This window comes from Desmodus rotundus, chromosome 13, assembly GCF_022682495.2.
Source record: "Desmodus rotundus isolate HL8 chromosome 13, HLdesRot8A.1, whole genome shotgun sequence".
In the NCBI taxonomy this organism is placed as follows: domain Eukaryota; kingdom Metazoa; phylum Chordata; class Mammalia; order Chiroptera; family Phyllostomidae; genus Desmodus; species Desmodus rotundus.
In genome coordinates this window covers 290,187-309,426 of record NC_071399.1, presented here as the reverse complement: position 1 = coordinate 309,426, position 19,240 = coordinate 290,187, and the positions used below count along the sequence as shown (strand labels likewise).

Genomic DNA, 19,240 nt, shown 5'->3' with positions numbered 1-19,240 from the left:
GGATTATGGGTTTTGAGAAAAATCGCCTTTCTCGACGGCTGAGTTCAACCAGGCGATCAGGCCCGTCCCGCTGCCTCCCTGGCTGGTGGGTCGCTGTCGTCTGTGCGATTAACTCATTTATTCATTTGTCAACTCAGGCACGAGTCAAGCTAAGTGCCCTGGGTTCAGTCACCTTGAATAAAACGATCAGGAAAATCTCGCTGTTGTTCACGGGCCAGGAAAAAAGAAATCTGTTGAAACAATGAAACTGACTACGAATTTAAGACGCTTCAAGTAATTGTAAACAATGATTTCTTAAAGCCCTTGCGTTAGTTTGCTAGAATTCACGTGACAAATACCCGGCTGGGAGGCTCAAACAAGAGAAATGTGCCTTTTGCTCTCCCAGAGTCTGGGAGCAGGGGTCATGAGGTCGGCTCCAGCTCGGGTGTGGGGGGCGTGCGGCGCCGAGGAGGGTAGGCTGTCCCAGCTCCGTCCCAGCCTCGGGCAGCTGCTGCGGCCTGGCCTGCGCAACATCGCCGTGCCAGCCTCACCCACTCGGGCTGCTCTCCCTGTGTGGGTCCCTGTCCCAGTTTCCCCTCTTCCTACGGACCCCCATCCTACAAGGGTTCAGGGCCACCCTGATCCCAGGTGACCGCATCCCCAACTACGTCTGCAGCGACCTCTCTCCACATTCGGTCCCCTTCCAGGGTCCTGGGGTTCAGGACTTCAACCTCGGAGTTTGTGGGGCAAAACCATCCAACCACAACTGCACTCCTCAGAGATGCCGTGTTATCTCACCTGGCTGCGTGACCACAATACACCTGGACCCCTTCAAACACCTGGATGCAGAATGGTCCCCGGAGCCACTCAGGCTGAGTGGGGTCCCTCCCCACTCCCTCGTCCACTGGCCTTTCCCTGCTCCCACTTCTTTGCCCTCGCCTGTCCCCTCACACTCCACAGAGCCCAGGTGCAGGGCTGGCAGGACACCAGGACCCACCCGTCCATTCTCTCCACGCCCCACACTGGTGGCGCTGACCCTGGCTGGCTCCCAGGGGCCACAGGGCCCAGCGACGGGCGGGCGTGTGCTCTGAGAGTCGGGCCTTCACTCGGAAGGTGCGCGCCATTGGGTCACCTGCTCCGCCTCCCCCCACACCATGCAGCGGCTGTCCCCTTGGGCACAGACTTTGTTTCCCTGGGGAGGGGCACACTTAGAGAACCGATTCCGAAATGCTCCCAGCACACAAAAGCGAGTGGTCGTAGGTTAGTGGCTTTCCAGGTGCCTGGGCTCCCAGCCTGTGTTTGCCCAGGGGATGAGACCTAAGTCACATTCCATGAAACGTTAACCTGAGAGACTTGATTTTCACCTTAAAGTAACACGTTAACAATCTGCGTGTCAGGATGTGATTCACGGCTTCCGGGCCTGCGTGGTGACAGGAGAGGGGACGCGCACCCTCCCAGGCTTCGGAGTCAGGCGCACAGAGGCCAGTGGAGGCTTAAACGTCAACCAGGGACAGCCTGGGGCGCAGTCAGAGGCCTGAGGCTGCCGCTCCTCTGACCAGCATCTAGAGCCACGAAGCAGCTGTGGTCGCTGACCCTTGTACCGTCCTCGATTCTCATCGTGGCCATAGCGCCAGAGAATCGGCGACGACAGGCCTAGGACAGCGAAGCGGCACGGAGAGCCCCACGCCGCCCTGCCCCCCAGACGGGCTTCTTCACGCTGCTGCCTGGGTTGCGAGGAACCAGAGACTGAGCCAGGGCGCTCCGGGGGCTGCAGGAGAACAGTGCGCGCTGCCCTCGCGGGGCGGGGCCCTGCGTGCGCCCGGGCTCCTGGGGTTGGTATTTTCACTGCCCGTCTGTGTGGACGCCCTGTGCATTCCAGAAAGTGCACCCCTGTCTCCAAACTCGGTGCTTAAGGTGTCTACTCTTGCCGCCGATTCTGCAAATGCCGGCTTCATGTCTGTTAGATTCTGTTGTTCGGTGCGTAAATATTTGAAACTGTCACATTTTCTCAGTGAATTGACACTTTTATCGATAGAAAAATGTCTGCTATCCCTCACCGCCTCCATTTCTGCCACCTGTGCCTAATCAATTTTTTATAGTGAACTATTCTGAGCTCCCGTTCATGTCCTTTTGTGAATATATTTGTCAGATATTTTCTTTGTTGATAAATTTAGGATTTAGGGTCAAGCGAATCATCCTGAACTTAAAACAATCTCGTTCAAGTTGGTACAGAACTAACTCCAACTGCACAGAAAGCTCCGTTCCCCATGTTCACAGGTTATGTCTTACCCGTTGTGCGCTCGGTGACATAGATCTGTGGAGATCTTTCACACACTTCTCCCTTAATTGCCACGGGAAATGAACAGTGGAGCGACAAGCCGTAAGTACAACACTGCTGGCTCTCGCAGCCACGCACTCACATTCGCTGGGGGCACTTTCTCCACAACAGCTTTCAGTTACTGCCCACCCTCTTTCACGTCATCCTGGACAACTTCCTCTAGCTTTTCTTTTTTTTTTAGAGCAGGTCTGGCATCAAACTCCCTCAGTTCGTTGGTTACATGAAGATGTCTTACAGAGTTCTCGTGTGACACTTTTCTCCTGGCGTTTTAAACACTGTCCCTTCCTCCGCTGGCCGCCGCGGTTTCTGACGGGAACCGCTCTGCGTGCAATGAGTCGCGACTCTCTCGCTCTTTTTAAGACGGACTGTTTTTCTTTCAGGGGTTTAGTCATAATGTGCCTGTGGGGCAGGGGTGGGGTCTCTGTGTGTCTCCTACTTGAGATTCATAAATCTTAGATGTGGAGATTTGTGCTTTTCTTAATATTTGTGGAGGACTTCACCATTATTCCTTCAAACAATCGTTCTGCTCCTTCCCTCGTCCCTTCTGCTTCCGGGACGGCTGCCAGGTGTGTCTGCCTGGTGCCGACGTCCCTCGGACCCTGCACACTCTCCACGTGTGTTCGTCACATTTCCCTTTTGTTCCTTGGGCCATAATTTCAGTTTTCCTGCATTGAAGTTTGTGGGTTCTTTAGTCTCGGGCACGCGGGGCTGGGGCAGCTCCCAGAGGCGGACAAGGACTTGGCTGGCCTGGCCACCCCCACCCTGGCTGCTGCTCCTTGAGCCGGCTCAGCCCCAGGTGCCGAGGCTGGAGGGCAGGGAGGCGCAGCCGCTGGGAAAACCTGCTGAGTGCTGAGCCGGAAGCCGCCTGGAGCATCTGAAGGACAAGGAGCCGCGCCAAGGCCGTGAAGGCAGGAAAGCCAGTCTGTCAGCTGCCTTCATGCGGAACCCGGGCCAGAGGCACTCGGCTCAAAACCCAGATCGGACGCTCAGCAGGAAGTGCGTTCTGAGGTCAGCATGGCACAGCTGGTTGTGGGACGCGGAGCGGTGGGTGAGCCCATGAGACAGGTGCATGTTAGCTGGTCCTTCCCCACAAGTCGGCGGAACAGCGAGAGCTCTGCAGTGCCTCGAGCAAGCCCGACCGCACCCTGGGGTAAGCTGGGCTCTGCCTCCATCTGCTCCAAGGAGAGGGCGCGGCGCCGAATCTAGGATCCCAGCCACGCCCCGCAGGCTCCAAACCCACAGTCCCCTGACAGCCTCGGACATGGACATCGAGGCCATGGGCCTGCTCCTGAGCAAACGCACACAGAGGTCTGAGTGTCACTTCTGGGGTGGCTGACGTCTGAAAACAAAGATGGCGCAGAGCACCCAGCCCCACCCCCGCCTCACGCCCCTACGTGCCGGTGAGGGACACCCAGGGCTGCGCTCCGTGCCCTCCCCGCCCACAACTCGTGGCTGGTGCACGTGGTTCCTGTCCGGTCTGCCCAACAGAGCCCGCTTACCCTCCACACACGTGTCCACATCACTTCCCCCGACGCTGCTCATTTCCTCGCTCCACGCCCCCCAATAGCACCTGCTCCTCCTCCTGCCAGTAAGTCCTTTCCTGTTGCCTGCCCAGTGCAACAGACGCCCACTAACGAAGTGGACACACACCAGCACTGAGCCAGGCGGCCTCCCGACATCCCTCATTGGGATTCACGGGTCAGTCTCCACATCAAGGACGTGGACGGGAAGGGGTGGAGAGCTGCAAGGCCACAGCCGAGCCCACAGCCGGTTCTAACCCTTGGCCACAGACCTCCCTGGGGTTGGACCAGAACAACTGGCAGGCAGACAGGAAACCTGAGCAGCGAGGCAACATCACAGAGAAGACTCACATCATGGAAAACTCAGAACATGCCGGTCCTTTCCAGCCGATCCAAGTGCAGGCCCCCCTGCAGTGGTCTGGACCCTCTGTGCTGGGATCTGTGCCCCCGTGGGAGCCCCCAAGGAGGCCAGGACCTGTGCCTCTTGGTTCTGACCAGTGAGGACAATGGCCCCAGGCATGAGGTTGCTTGTTCCTGGCTGGCTTTGAGACGCATGCTGCCCTACACCCTAAGTCCCAGGAAGAACCACCTCAGCCGAGCAAATGCAGAGCGGCGAGAACGCACCCTGGCCCTGACCCTGACACACAGGAACAGTGACAGCATTAGGGTGTCATTTAAGCCCCTCAGGTTCAGGTAGTCGCTGATGGGGCAATAACAAGACTAACGAACCCAGAACTCCCCCCACCGCCCCCTGAAGCGCGTTCCTCCACAGGGGCCGGGACACTGTTTCTTCGCTCTGACCGAGTGTGCTCCCCTCGTCCTCGGTGAGCGCGGTCAGCGCGGGCCTCCCGTGGGCGCATCTGCGTGGTCACAGCCGCTGGAGCACACAGCAGGCGTCACAACATCTCACTGAGCTGCGAGCGAGCCAAGAGCCTCTCCGAGTGCGGAGTCCGTGCGCTGCCCCGCACCACGGCAAAACAGTCAGAGGGTTCTGAAATCGTTTCCGGAAAGAAAGGGCTTCTGAGACTGAGAATTTGTCCACTGCGGCTGCTACCGTGTGACAGTGAGACCTCAGAGGCATCCCACGTGGACGCGTGATGTCAGACGGGAAAAGTAGCAGCGTCTTGGCCGTGGATCCTGCGAAGGGCACGGGAAGTCAGAGGAGTCCAGGCTGCTCCACATTGAGGCCCAGGGCTCACGGTTCGGTGCTCCTGACCCCTGTCCCTGGAGACGTCTGGGAAAACATACGGAGTTTTCTCTACCTCTGCATGTAAAGGAATTAAGAAGCCCAGGCTTAGGTGGCTTGTCCGAGGCTGCGCAACCCCTCGGTGGCAGAGGGAGACCAGGAAGACAGCTCTTCTTGCTGCCTGAGCACCAGACAGGGGGGAGGGGGGAGGGGCGTACAGACAGAAAACAGACAGACCACGTGTACCGAGTGCCAGACTGGAAGACCCCCGTGAAGAATTCCTTTATGGCAAGTTAAGGAAACTGTTAGTTCTGGAAGCAGTTTGATGGGTTCCTGATCTTCCTCCCGACCTTCCTCGCGACCTGCAACCCAGAATGGTTCCAGACCCACTGTGGCTCTCAGCCATGTCCCGCTCCTTTCCCCGAATACTGTTCTGGGGGGCTGGATACCTCAGGTGGATGGACGAGTCAAGGTCGGCAGCAAACTGACTCTGGCTACCCATGTCACGGGCCCCACCGAGTAGCAGTGCTGGTCTGTGTCCCTGGGAGGCCCCCACCCTGGATGCCCTTTACTCTAAGTTCAGGAATCACCTCTCATTGTCCCTTTGTATAACCCACCTGCCTCCTGGTGAGCCAGCCACTCCTTCGGACCCCACAGAGGGTCACTGCGCACGCCGCTCACTTTACCTGGTTCTCGGTAGGCGGTTTCTCCCCACACTTCCTGCTGCCCGCGCCCCAGTGCTCCATTCAGAGTCACAGAAACCGGCTGGCGAGCACTGGGGGCCTCCCACGGGAGGGGCACAAAGGATGCGTCCCTGGCCACGCCTCTGCTCTAGAACTTCATCAGCAAAGTGGCTGCACCGCTCAACAACTGCATTTCTGACTTTCTGGAATGTTCCCCGAGGAACTGACCAGGAAGAGCACGCAGATGAAGCCACAAGCAGTCACGGTATAAGTTCATATTAAAGTAAGAAGATTAGAAAACAGCTTATTTTCCCACTTAAAGGGGGTTTGTCCAGTAAGTCGCAGGGACAACACGGCTCATGACCACAGACAGTGACAGCCCAAGGCCCAGTTAATGCCTGCTCGCAGGCCAGTGAGGGGCAGAGTGTGGGGGACGTTGTGTGTGTGACCGGCAACCACACACGTCTGTTCCTGGCTCGGCATCCCCAAAACTCGGCTCCAAAGTGACGAGCCGTGAAGTGGTGACTTCGTTTTACTCACGCTGACGTGAGAATTGATCACGTCCCCTCGCAATCGGAGACGCTTGCTCACGTCCTGCCAACAGAAAGATGTACCCGTGGAGCAAACGGGCACACGTCTGTTGTGAACGCCCCCGGCAAGGACGCCAATGACGTCCGTCACGAGACATGTCCGCCACCTTCGCCGAGCACACGCGCTGCGAAGACATGGGGACGAGGTGCTTCGAGCGGATGTCCGAGCACCAACGACCACATGCGTGGCCCTCAGACTCACCGTCACCGGCACAAACCACACGTGGAGTCACAGCGACACAAACACCTTCGGGAGCAAACTCACCTAGTGACGCACTGCACAGAACACATCCCCGTCATGAATGGCACAGGACCGTGTTTCGAAAACTAACTTGAAAGCAAAACCTGAGACTTTGTGTCCTATTAGTCAAAAGAGTGATCACCAGTCATCGCCCTGTTGCGGGCTCCCCCTCGCCCACGGCCCATGTCTGGTCTCAGAGCGACACGACCCAACCAGCTTCCAGACTCATTCATCACCCGTGGGTCCTGCCCTGGCACCCAGAACCCTGTGCTGACACAGACCGGCTGCACGGTGCCCGTCGACCACCCGGCCGCAGTCCCCAGGGAAGCTCTGCACGGTAAGCCTGGAGTGGAAAATGCGGTTCTTCCCCAGTGAGAGAGCAGGGGCATTTCTCACGGGAGCCTGTAAGAGAAATGGAGGGAAGGGGGAGACGTCCGTCGTCCGCCGTGTGTCTGCAGGAGGGGCCTCTCCTGAAGACTCAGCCCAGGAAAACGCAGACTTTAAGATTCACCATTTCTTCACCGGAACAACAGGTCTCCCTCTCCCTCTCTATCTAAAATCAATACATTAAAAAAAAAAAAAAGACTCGCCCTTTCTTCCACCCACGTCCCACAAACAGAGAAAAGTGTTGTCCGCTGCCATCGGGAAAGCAGCTCCACATCCACGTTGGTTCCTGGTCCCCAGACACGGGTATCCCCGCGGCGCCAAGGCGACTCCCAGTCCAGGAACACGGTGTCCGTCTCGGCACTTCCCGCTCCCAGCCGGGCTCGGGGCCCAGGGGCCACCAGCTGGGGAGGGCCTGGCGGTGGAGCAAGAAGACCTTCCTGCCAAGGATGTTCTGAGAGGAAAACGCCGCAGACACCCCACTCATTCGTTATCTGTGACATGCCGCTGAGACGGAACCATCGGGGGAGAAGCACGAGGATGAACACACACCATTAACAACAGGATGATGGGGACACCTCTCGTCGCCGCCCATCACTCACAGAGGCAAGTAATGCCAACGATGCAGCCCACGCGTACACACAGGACGCCCGCGGGAGTGGTCCAGTCAGGAGAGGGCACTGATGATGTTCACTCTGAAAACAGAGTTTCTGCCCCGACTGGTGCGGCTCAGTGGACTGAGCTCAGACCTGCGAACCAAAGGGTTGCTGGTTAGATTCCCAGCCAGGGCACGTGCCTGGACTGCAGGCCAGGTCCCCAGTAGGGGGCGTGCAAGAAGCAAGCACACACTGATGTTTCTCTCCCTCTCTTCCTCCCTTCCCCTCTCTCTAAAAATAAATAAATGAAATCTTTAAAAGGAAAAGAAAACAGAGCTCCTGCTTTCACAGTGGGGACTGCCTGGCGTCAAAGATGAACATCAGGCCCCATCCTCTCCTCACACTTCCCACTTCTCTCCTTGCCCCTGTTCTCCGAAGTGCTGGCCCTCCCCAGCATTTGATGGTCGACGGTAGCTTCTCCGTCATGTCCGTCTCCCAAACACACTCCAACACGCAGCTGACGGGCCTCCGCTGAGCAACAAGAAAACAGATGGGACTTCGCCGGACCTGACACCTGGTACTAGCACTGAAATTCCTTGGTGACCAGAAAAATATGTATTTATTCTATGAGCAAATTAATGAGGTACAATTGTTCTGGTGCCAGGCGAATGTCTGAAGCACAGTTATTGGACAGTCTCAGAAAAAGGAAATTTGCAAATTAGGGTTCATTGGTGCGTCCCCTACCACTCTGCACACATGTGACTGAGTCTCAGCAGGTGGGATGTGCGCTCTGTCCCCAGGTGCAGCCTGTTTGCCCTGTTGGTGGGTGTGGCCTCCCCTCTGAGGCCCAGTGCAGCGGACAGACACACTTTTGTGGGGTCAGCCCACATGCCAGGTGCTCAGCTTGATGTGCCTGAGTCGAAAATACACGGCCAGGTGGTGCAGAGGGCTGGTGGACAAAAAGGTGAAGACACAAAGGTGTGGCCCCTGAGCTGGCGCCTGGGGTGGCCACGGTGCAGCAGGTGTCTGTGCAGGAAGCCCAGCGGGGAGAGGGGCCACACCCATGGGTGACAAAGAGTCCAACAGAGCGGGCAGAGGCTCCACCAGGGCGTGGGGTCCCAGCTGCCCCTTTCATGGACTTTCTGTGGGGACGTGGGGACCAGTTTAGAGGGTGCCTGTGCTGTGTGAGGCTCGACGCCATGGGAAAGGCAAGTCTGCAGGAAACTTGGAGGGAGGGATGACGAGGACCCCCGACAATGCTGCAGAAGGAGAAGACAGAACCGGCCAGCACTGGGCATCGGCACAGACATTGAGCATGGCCACACAGACGGCGTCACACACCCCAACACCCTGAGAACATGGTCCAGTGGATCCGTGCTCCCCCCGGAGCTGAGAGGGGACCCCACGCACATTTCCACTGAAAGCCCAATCAGGTGGGTGGGCACTTGCTGAGATGCCACCTAAGCCCCAAGCACGAAAGGACAGAGTTCGGGCGGAAATTAAACTGTGTAAACTGGGCAGGACCCCTCAGTCCACCACAGACAGTGTTCCCATGGCAACGTCGGGGCCAAGGGAAGCCTCTAGCCCGGCAGCTCTTGTAGCGGTGTGGACACGAGGCTCCTAGAACTTACACTTCACTCTCTTTTGTAACCCTCTTCCCTCTCTCTCTCAATACTTTGAATCTATTGTGAAATAGATGATTGATTTGGCTTCTAAGAGCCATGTCCTCTTATTGTTAAGTTGTGACTTTAATTACCTTCAAAACGTGTGAGTCATTTCTGCCAGGCATGCTGTTATCGGAGCCTCTTCTGTCTGTGTAACCCCCCCCCCCCCACCAACATTACACCTGCGGTGTTTCCCTCCCTTTATTGGTTTTTCTCTTTCAGATATTATTCTGAGGTGATGGAGCATCAATTTTGATGACAAGAAGCGCCCCGGGATCGGTCGCACTGTAGGGAATCTGCGCGTTCTCTTTGGAGATACAGGGATTTATGTCTCTCCCATCCTGAGGTTCCACGTCCTCAGAGGTGCGTGTGTATTTATGTGGTTTCCGTATTGGGACTCTTTAGATCAGAAGCCCAAGAAACATATTCAGTTCGGGGAAAGTCTCAGCCTTTACTTCTTTGAGTAAAGCCTCTCCCGTTTTCTGCATTCCCCTTCATTTCTCCCTGAATCCCCGACCAGCCAGCAGCCCTGCCTCAGAACCCTTGTTTCCACGAGATCCTTGTCGTGGCTCGCGCTTCCGGGCCACGCCCTCTTCCCCTTTATCTCATGTGTTCCTTCCCTTTCCAGCTCCGTGGCATCCGCGTCACAACACTGGGGCACAGCGTGAGCTTAAGTGATGTTTCTTGTTTCTAGATGTTCCATTTGTTTTTCACCGGCCCTTCTCTTTCGGAAACCTGTTCAGTAATTTTAAACATAAACAATATCTGTGGTTGGTTATTTCTTCACCAGGGCTGTAACATTTTATGGTGCGCTTGTGTGCGGTAGGGGCTGGGGTGATGTGCCACGAAGGGTCACTGGTGACCGGGGCTCTGCCACAGCCCCCGGTTCTGACAGTCATGACGCCTGCCCTACAGGTCGCACCACGGGTTCCGTCTGCGACCCCCGGGGGGACTGCGGTCCTCTCCTCCCTGCCTGGGTGTGTGGCTCTCGCTCGTAGCTCTGCGTCCACCAGCACGGGTAAATGGGAGACGCTTCCAGACCCTTTCTTGGGCCAGCGTTTCCCAGCCCTTTTCTCACGTGGGACTCACAGTGACTCTGGTGTCCCTCAGGGGCTCTGTTCTGGCGTCCGCACCCCGCTTCCTCCCACCCCGCCGACCCTCTGGGCTTGGTTTCTCCGCGGTGGTGGACTCACACTTATCTGTCAGTGAAAACTCGTGCTTAGCTCTGGGGACGTAGGGCTTCTCTCTCTTCCTCCTCCCGCGGAAGCCGTGTGAGCACCGAGAGTGAGCGCCCTCTGACCCGGGCGCACAGCGGTCTGAGGGGTTTGCTGTGGGCGTGGGGTGGCGTCTGCCCACAGCTCAGCCCTCCTCAAGACCCGAGCCCTCCAGTGTGCTCTTCTCCCACCCCAGAAGGCGTTTTCTCACGCCCACAAGAATGCTAACCACTCTAAGGCCCAGAGGACGGCTGGCTGGAGTGGATTTCTGCGTCCTCTCCAAAGTGGGCCCAATTCTTCAGTTCCTGAGCAAATACTCATTTTCCCCAGAGTGCCGGGCACGTGCTGAGAACTTCATAAACGCTTGTTACAGCCCACTAACCATCCACGAATCGTGATCAGAAAAGACCATTTTTATCCAAAGCGTACAATTAAAAAGGTACAGTCTCAAAACGCGGGCAAATATGCTGTATCGGAAAAGGCGGCCCCTCCCCGAGTCTCAGGGGCAGAGCCGGAAGGTGGGGAGAGAGGCTTGTTTCTGAGCGGCGGCCACTCGGTTTCCCAGAAGCAACCTTGCTGTTTCTCCGAGCCGAGGACACAGGCCTTCGGATCCCAGGATGATACACACTCACTACGCTGCACAAATAGTGTGGAAATTCTCCGTTGTTTAGAGTCATCCGTGGGGAAAGCCTTCAGCGTTTGTATTTAAAAATCAAGAACATGATGTTACCAAACACAGGAGAAACATCTCCGCTTCCTCCCTCCTGAGCCGCGCGGAGGGAGGGAGCCTCTGTTGCCGTGTGCAGTAAAACACGAGCCTCTGTCCAGGAGCAGGCTCGCCAATGGTGTTTCTAGATGACCCCAGTTAGAAAACTAAAGCACATTTAGAAAGAAAATCTCTTATCGTGAAGTTGAATTTTTAAATCTGCCTTTTACTTTTGCACTGGGATTTCTACAAGTAACATTTTCCAGACAACCCGGTGCATATCCACATCCCCACAAATGGTCCACTGTGTCTGAAGCTAAAATCCTCGGGCCTCTTTCATGGAAAAGTCTTTCCTGATAAAATCCACCCTAACATTCTGCAGCATACCCCTTTGTGCCAAATATGTATCTTAACGGGTGATTTTCTTTCTTACTTTTAATTTGCTTAAGTAAGGCAGATCTGAGACATTCTTATTATGTTGTCGTGGATTTAAAATAAGTTCTCCTCACCCTGCCAGAGGTCATTGTCCTTCATCCCACACCAGAGAACTGGCCAGGAGGGCAAATCAGACCACAGACAGGTCAACAGGAGGCAAACCCATGAACTGAGGCTGGTGGTCCCACCTGACGCCAGTCTTCCCGGTGGTCATGGTACCAGCAGGTGCATTGCGGGCCTGTCAGCACAGCTCCAAAAGGATCGAAGCCTCTTAAGTTATTTTCCCACATAAAACCACCAGGTTCCATCAACAAGACCTTCAGCAGTAATTGCAATGTTGAGATGAAAGGACAGAGCCATCTTCTTGCCACATAATATCCAGTAACTGCCAGGAATCTAGAAGTAACAGGAAGCAGCAGGAAAAATGACACAACTCGACACAGTCCTGCTATTATGTTACCATAGCAAGTTGTTTGAACAAATGAGATTGTTCTTAGTAAGTCTCACACTTTTTTCTTTTCTGGAGCTATTCCAGCGAAACTCCACTGTCTCTCTGTGCCTTTGGGGAGTGAGTCTGATTAGCTAAGTCTTCTCCGCCTCTGTGCGCCTCTCTTTCAAAATCTGGAGCCGAACTGTCTGTGTATTCTGAATAGGGAGAAAGACGTGACAAATGTAACAATGTCCCATTAAACTATGCGCCTCGTGAAACAGCCGTCCAAACTGTGGAAACCTTGCCACGTGCAAAGTGCAGACAATCTGCATTTTGAAACTGCGATCTACATTTTATACACAACTCAAAATTCAAGTTCTCTGGCCAACAGGCTGCACCGTTCACAGGGACCCACGGTGGCAGGATCTGAGGTCTCTGGCATCCCATAAACTGCGTTCCTAGGCTCGCTGCTTGGCAGACATTATAGACGCTAATTATCCCATCTGCATCAGCACCCGGCTCTCGGCTCTCGTCCAGAACTAATCATTAAAATGCAAATAGGTGTTTCCTTCTTCCCGGTTTAGCAGTGAGAGGCTTCAAACAGCTCCTGACAAGAGCGAGAACTTAAGTGTGCCCACGAAGACCCAGGAACCTCTGGGGTGTGAGAACACCCCACACCCAGGTCCCGGGCTCTGATCCCTTCCTGGGACGGCGCTGACAAGTGAACTGATAGGAGCTGCTGGAGAATCACCGAACCCAGTGGCTGGTTCCAGATTCCGCTCACTGAGCCCAGCCAGCTCTCACTTAGACTAATTACTTAAATGATTTGAAAGTGGATGAATATTCATGCCTCGCGCTTTTCACCAAGTACAGCACAGCTGAGGCCCTGCCATCCCACCTCCCTTCCTCTGATCTGGAGCAACGCCACCTGCATATCTGAACCGCGGAGCTGGCCTCCAAAGATGAAGATCACAGCAGAGACTAGGGCGGGGAGGTCCTGCCAGGGTCACCCGCCCTGGCTGGCAAGGATCCAGCCCCAGGGACCCTCCGTCCAGTGAATAGATGGAGTCCATTCCACCTCATTCTAAATGTTTACAAGTGAATCTGCCCTGGACAATCACGGCCACGTTTCTTCCTTCCTCCCCTGGCTCCTGCACACCTTTGGGGCAGGTGGACAAATACTTGGAGGTCACGCCAGAGCCGGCTGCAGGGGGAGCAGCCCCGAGAATGTCCAGGGTGGGCAGCCTGGCCTGCTGTCCCCACAGGTGGGGCCCATAGGCTCTGGACCTGGGCCGAGACACTCGGGTGGGAGGACCCCCAGGTGGCGAAGGCTCCATGGCCATCGAGGTCAGCCCACGGCCACTGGGGTCCGCCCCACTACCGTGACAACCTCAGAGACCAGCCGGCACCCCTCGGGGAGCGCTGACCCCAGCGACTCACCAGCCCTGACTCCACCTCACCGTCCCCTCACAGCCTGAGCCACGCTGGCTCTCGGGCCAGACCTGCTGTGACGATGAGTCCCCGAGACCCAGACTGTACATGCGCCACCCCAAGAACACCCCCCTGTGAACAGAAGCAAGCAGACGGGAACCACCATGCGGTGCGGACCAGCCACACTGTGGCTAGTGACATGGAGCCAGGGACTTAGCACAGGCTGTGCGTGTGTGTGAGTGTGTGTGTGTGAGCATGTCAGTGTGTGAGGGTGTCTGTGTGTCTGTGAGTGTGAGTGAGGGTACGAGTGTGTGTGAGTGCATGAGTGTGTAAATGTGCAGGGGTTGACAAGGAGAACTCAATGGCAAACAGAGCAGGACACGCCCGTTCCCCATGTGGCATTTTGATCAACAGCGAAGCCGAAGACTTCGACTCGCAAAGTAACGACCTCACTGCGGCCGCGTCTGAGCTGCATTCTGGAAACGACCTTGAAAGAAGGTGAAAACTCCCACCCGGTCCTGTGAACTACACCACAGGCAGACAGCGTGTCAGGAGGAATCCCCAAATAACCGCACGGTCAGTGGGCTCCGGCTGCACGTCTCGTCATCATCCACAGGGTGGACGGCTGTGCCCTGTCCCCGGTGCGGGCAGATGCAGGCCGGCCATCCCCTGGCTCCCTGAGGCTGACCGGCTCTCCAGACAATTTGCCTTTTCCTTTATTCTTTGCCATCGGGTCACTTGGAAACAGACCCAGACCGGCTCTCGCTATCTGGGACGTGTTCGCAAATAACTAGTTAACACTCAGGCGCTCCGATCTCGCAGTGTTTCAATCCAGACAAATGGAGGTTCCGCTGAGTTGGAATCGTAACCCACTGTCAGCAGGGGCAGCAGCCCCGGCGCCAGAGCTTCAGTCCGACCCTCGCAGCCTCTGCGCGGACAACGGGGCTGGATGCAAGGTCACCTCACCTGAGGCTCGTGGGCCCCTCTGGCTGATGTTCTCACAGCCAGGAAATGTGTGCGAAACGGACCAAAACTTCTGACGCAAAACAAGAGGAGCCGCGGCTTGGTTGCGAGGCGAGCCGCCCATCAGAGACGCCCTCACGCGCCATGCCCTGCCCCATGCGCCACCCCGGTCCCCACGCCCCCCAGAGGGTCCGGGGCCACACTTACCTTCCGGCTCCCCACACAGCGTGCACTGCGACTCTGCAGAGAGAGAGAGAGAGAGGCGTTACTCAGGGGCTCAGCGTGACACTCACACACTCCTCAGCCACCACACGTGCAGCTCAGAGGGACTCGCGACTTGGCCGCGGTGACAGCGTCTCAACCACAAAGCCAGTCCCCACCTCGCACCCGAACTCATTTACAAAAACTACCTGGGCAAAGGTGTTTCACATTGCACTTTCTTAAAATAATGATTTCTGTCATCAGATTGTGTGCACACACCATGAGGAGGAGACCCTCCAAAAATGGAGTTATCTCCTGGAGGGCGGGCCCCTTGTAGAACAGGCTCCCCTCCCCTGCTGGGTGAGTGTTCTAGGAGCGCACCTGGATCAGGGCACCAGCTGGTGTTGTTGTGAGAGGCTGCATTCTACTTCAGTGAATGTTTTTTTAAGACTCAGTGCATTTGCCCGTTTCATGATGGGTGATTTATGCGCACACCTGCCCATACCACACTAAGTGGTCAGCAGTTTTTGACCAAAAATGGCATGACCCCCGTGCCCCACTCACTATTCACCTGATCTCATCCAGAGAGGCTTTCTTTTTTTGTTTCCTCTGATGAAAAAAAGTCCTCAGAGGGAAACATTTTGCTGATGTGGAAGAGGTGAAACAAAAAACAGCAGAAGCACTAAAAGGTATAAAAATCTACGAGTTCAAAAACTGTTTTGATCAGTGGAAAAAATGTCTCTGTAGGTATATTGCATCAAATGAGAGCACTTTGAAGGTGCCTGAGTTTAAACATGCAAGAATAAATACAGTGTTTCGTAAATAAATTCCAGATATTTGGGGTCCCCTCTCATAAACATATCATCACTCCTGAGTTTGGCTCAACACACAAATTTCTTTGCTGAAATCAAAGTGGCCTATTTTATCAATTTCAACGTGCAAACCTCACTTTGAATACAAAGTTTGTTATGTTTTCTTTCAAGCACAAATGATAATAAACAAAAGTATAACTTCACGTTTCAGGAAAGACACAAAAAACAGCCTGCGCTGCCCGAGGCCTCAATCAGCGGCCGACCTCGTGCCAGACCCTGCCGAGCGGGCCAAGCCACGCCGGGGTCACGGCACCGCACTCACATCAGAAACGGCGCCGCACACCCAACGGACTCACACACAGAGTTGCACCCCAGGCTCTTCCTGGGCACGAACTCAGACTTGCCGACGGGTGGACGCGGTCAGCCACTCCTCCTTCCCGAGTAACTTTGGTAAGTGACCCACCCCCTCAGCTCCACAGTGGGGACAAGGACATCGGCATGGAGGGAAGATGGAGGGATGAGGGCATTCAAGAAGCCAGGTCAGAGCCGGCCTTCCTTCTGCGCCCCCTCCGAAGTCTCGAGCACACACTTCCATCTGGTGGCTCGCAGAAGACAGGTCACCTGGGCGGAGTCTCGGAGGCCAGCAGGATTTTCCACAGAAACACGGGGCGAAGACACTCGAGGCAGGGAGCGAAGGTGGAGAGAGGGTGCCAAGCGGAGAATCTGGCTGGAAGACGGGTTGCTGAGAGGGCATGCCAGGTAAGGCGGGAAGTTACCTGAGGACACCTCAAGAAAACTGAACGCTGTGAAAGGAGCTGAGATTTGGGGATAAAAATTCGGGGTCCACACTGGTGTCTGCAGAGCAGCAGTGTGTCAGTCATCCCTCTGGCAGGGGGTCTTGTGGTGGGGTGGGAGGAGGCCAGGGCTGAGGGACTGGAAATGTGCACCCCGCCTGCAGGTCTGTAGCCGCAGGGTGGGCCCCCTCTGGGGTTCGAAGGGTCATGCCTGTCACCTTCACTGAAGGTAAAGCCCCATCCCACCTCCGCATCTGGCTGCAGGGGGCACAGGGCTGCTTCTGTGGGAGGGGCCACAGCCCAGAAGACGCAAGTGTGGGGTCTGACCCTGCACATCTGCCCCGGGGCAGCGGAATCCGGGACCCACCCAGGGAACAGCAGGGGGGCTTCGGGCAGCAGCCGCCTGTGTGGATGGTGGAGGCTAAAACCCCAAAGCAGACAGCGCTCCAAGGCCACCAGACTTTTTCGACCAGAAACTGGAGGCTCTTCCTTGTCCCAGAGGAGCTGCTGGCCAGGTTCCCAGCGAGAAGCCACCATCACAAAAGCAAAGGTGGTTGAACTAAGACGGCAGAGCCCCGGAGGCCTCCTGAGGGAACCAGGCGCCACAGCCGGGTTCACTGATCCCACAGGAGAAGGGCCGGCTGCCCAGCTCGGCCTGCGTGGCCAGAGTGCTCGGTGTGCTCCCGTCAGCGCCCGGGGGTCCAGCGCAAGGGAGCCCACGCAGCCTCATGCGATCAGGAATTCCAAATCCCACGGCAGAGACCTTGCTCCTCACCGGGGCCACCCAACTGCGCACCTGCAGGGACCTACCTATCTGAGGTGGCACAATGACACGGGGGCCTGAGGCCCCTGACTCGGCTCTTTCGTGCTGACCGTGCAGAGCAGAGACCAAAATCCTCCCGGTGCCGCAGGGAGGCGCCTCGTCGGACCACCGAGGGGCTGGAGCCAGGGCTGTGCCCAAACTCGGCCACCAGCCCCCGCCTCCCCCTCCCCCCACGCCGGTCTCTTAACTTGGATCTGTGTCCAAATGGACCCACAAGGACAGAGTTTTCCCAGGAGGCTCCAGCTCTGTGACAGGTTAGACGTTCCACACCGTCCAGCAAGTTCGAAGTCACTGACAGTACAGTGACACAGCACAGACACCGACGGCCTTGGCAGCTTCTAAACCCGAGGTCGCGGGTCACTCAGAAACAGGGGTGCTTGCTCCGCCAGGACGTGAGCCTCCAGCAAACGCCATTGCAGGTTCAACTATTAACGGGCCTAACGTTCATTCTTAAAAAATTAGCCCCAGCAAGGTCATAAGAAAGAGACTCATCCTGTGGCTACAAGCCCAGGACACAAGGCCACGACCCGTCACTGCGCCCCACAACCTGACGGTGCCTTTCTCCACAGGGTCTGTGGCCACCGACCTCCCAGCAGGAGCCACAAACCACTGAAGAGGCCAGACAGTCTGCGGCCCTTCCCAGCAGGTGCACCCGGGGGAGGTCGGCTCTGTGCTGAAGTGGCGACTCCAGGGAGCAGGGAAACTCGGGTGCTGGAGGCTCCAGTGCAGAAGTGAAGGTTCTGACCGGTGGGCATCCCTGGTCGACAGGTCATAGTCGTCCCCTCACACAGACCAGTGGGAGTCGCCACAGGTCAGCAGCTCTGCAGTTGGAAATGCAACCGAAGTCTCAGCCTAGACCCCAGACCCACGGTAACCGCACCTCTTGACCTCACTGTAAGGGCCTTCGCTCCTTACTCCCTGACATGTCTACTCCAAGCCTGTCTCTGGAGTGAGCGCCTGGCGCCACGCTCGGGCCTCCCCAGGTTCCCTCTCTGCCTCGGGGTCCCCACGACTCAGAAGGCCGCCCTTCCCACAGTGGGGTCTCCACCCACAACACACAAGGCTCTCCGAGTCCTGGGGGAGTTTCACACAAACGCAGCCATTTGGTGCCCAGACGGTTCCCAGACGCGGCGGGACACGCACCTTTACTGAATCCCTGCACACAGTTGGCAGGAACATGCGCATAATTTCTACGACCCTCCAAAATGTCACCGCGTTATCGTAGCGTGGGACTCTCTCTGAGCCCAGGTCATGCTGCCGGGCAGTCCGAGGCCATGGGACTTCAGACACGGCAGGCCACCACCCCTTGGGGCAGGGAATAACGTTAAGAGGAAGGCGGCCTTCAGGGCAGGGAGTGTCACTAAGCGTGGAGCAGCTGATGGCACGCAGAAGGCAAACAGCCTGAGGGACTGGGACCGGCCTCTGGGATGTGTGGGGTGAAGTCAGGGCTTTGGGGGCGGGGGGTGGGGACAGAGATGCACAAGGCCGGTCTGCGGCATCATGGAAGGTCTCCTAAGCTAAGTGTCCATCAGTGCGTGGGTGGCCCGGACGTGGGCCCCCACCTACTAGCTGCTCACAGAGGTGAAAAGCCCCTGGTGCAGATACGAGGCATCTTAACCAGGGCAGGCCAACAGCGGGGGCCTCTGCAGCAAACATCCTGCCACAAGCCAGGCTGTAGCGCCTTCCACGCCAGACTCACTCATGTGACATGCAGAGCATGGACGGGGAAACTGAGCAACTGATGGAGCTTCACCGCTCACTCGATTTCCTAGAAAAGTGACCATTTCCGGGCATGGGAGGCCCTGACCCTCAAGAGGGAAGGCCCTGACCACTCAGAGGGACCGAGCCTGGGCGACTTGAGAGAAAGCAGGGTGGCCGGCGTTCTGGAGAGAGGGAGCATCTTACAAGGAGCAGATGAAGTTATCGCGTAGCTACCACCTGTCCTACAGACACAGTCTGCCTAGGGACCCCGGGTCTCAGTGTTTTCTCTTCTGCTCCAGTTCCTCTCTAGGTCCTGGGTGGCCAGGGTGACTCTGCGGGCCCCTTACCAGCCCTTCCCTGCCCCCATCACCTCTGCTGTCAGGACTTGTGGGAACAGCCCCTCCCCCTGTACCCCACCCCCCGCCCAACTCACCCACACACCCGGCCCTGGCTCCGTCCCTCTGGACCCAGAGCTCCACCAGCCAACTGGATAAACTAATTAGTGCTTCCACATTAATTAATTTCTGTTGTTTGTGTAAGCTAGGGGAT

At 56.6% G+C, this 19,240-nt stretch overlaps 1 protein-coding gene across 1 annotated transcript in view; it reads right to left on the bottom strand.

Moving 5' to 3' along the window:
• The window catches only part of DLGAP2 (DLG associated protein 2), a 171,623-nt gene that overhangs the window by 79,088 nt on the left and 73,295 nt on the right, over nt 1-19,240 (bottom strand). The window contains exon 3 of the mRNA XM_024578712.3: nt 14,568-14,600. Within this exon, the coding sequence (XP_024434480.2) occupies nt 14,568-14,600 (33 nt within the window). The remainder of the gene's footprint in view (nt 1-14,567; nt 14,601-19,240) is intronic.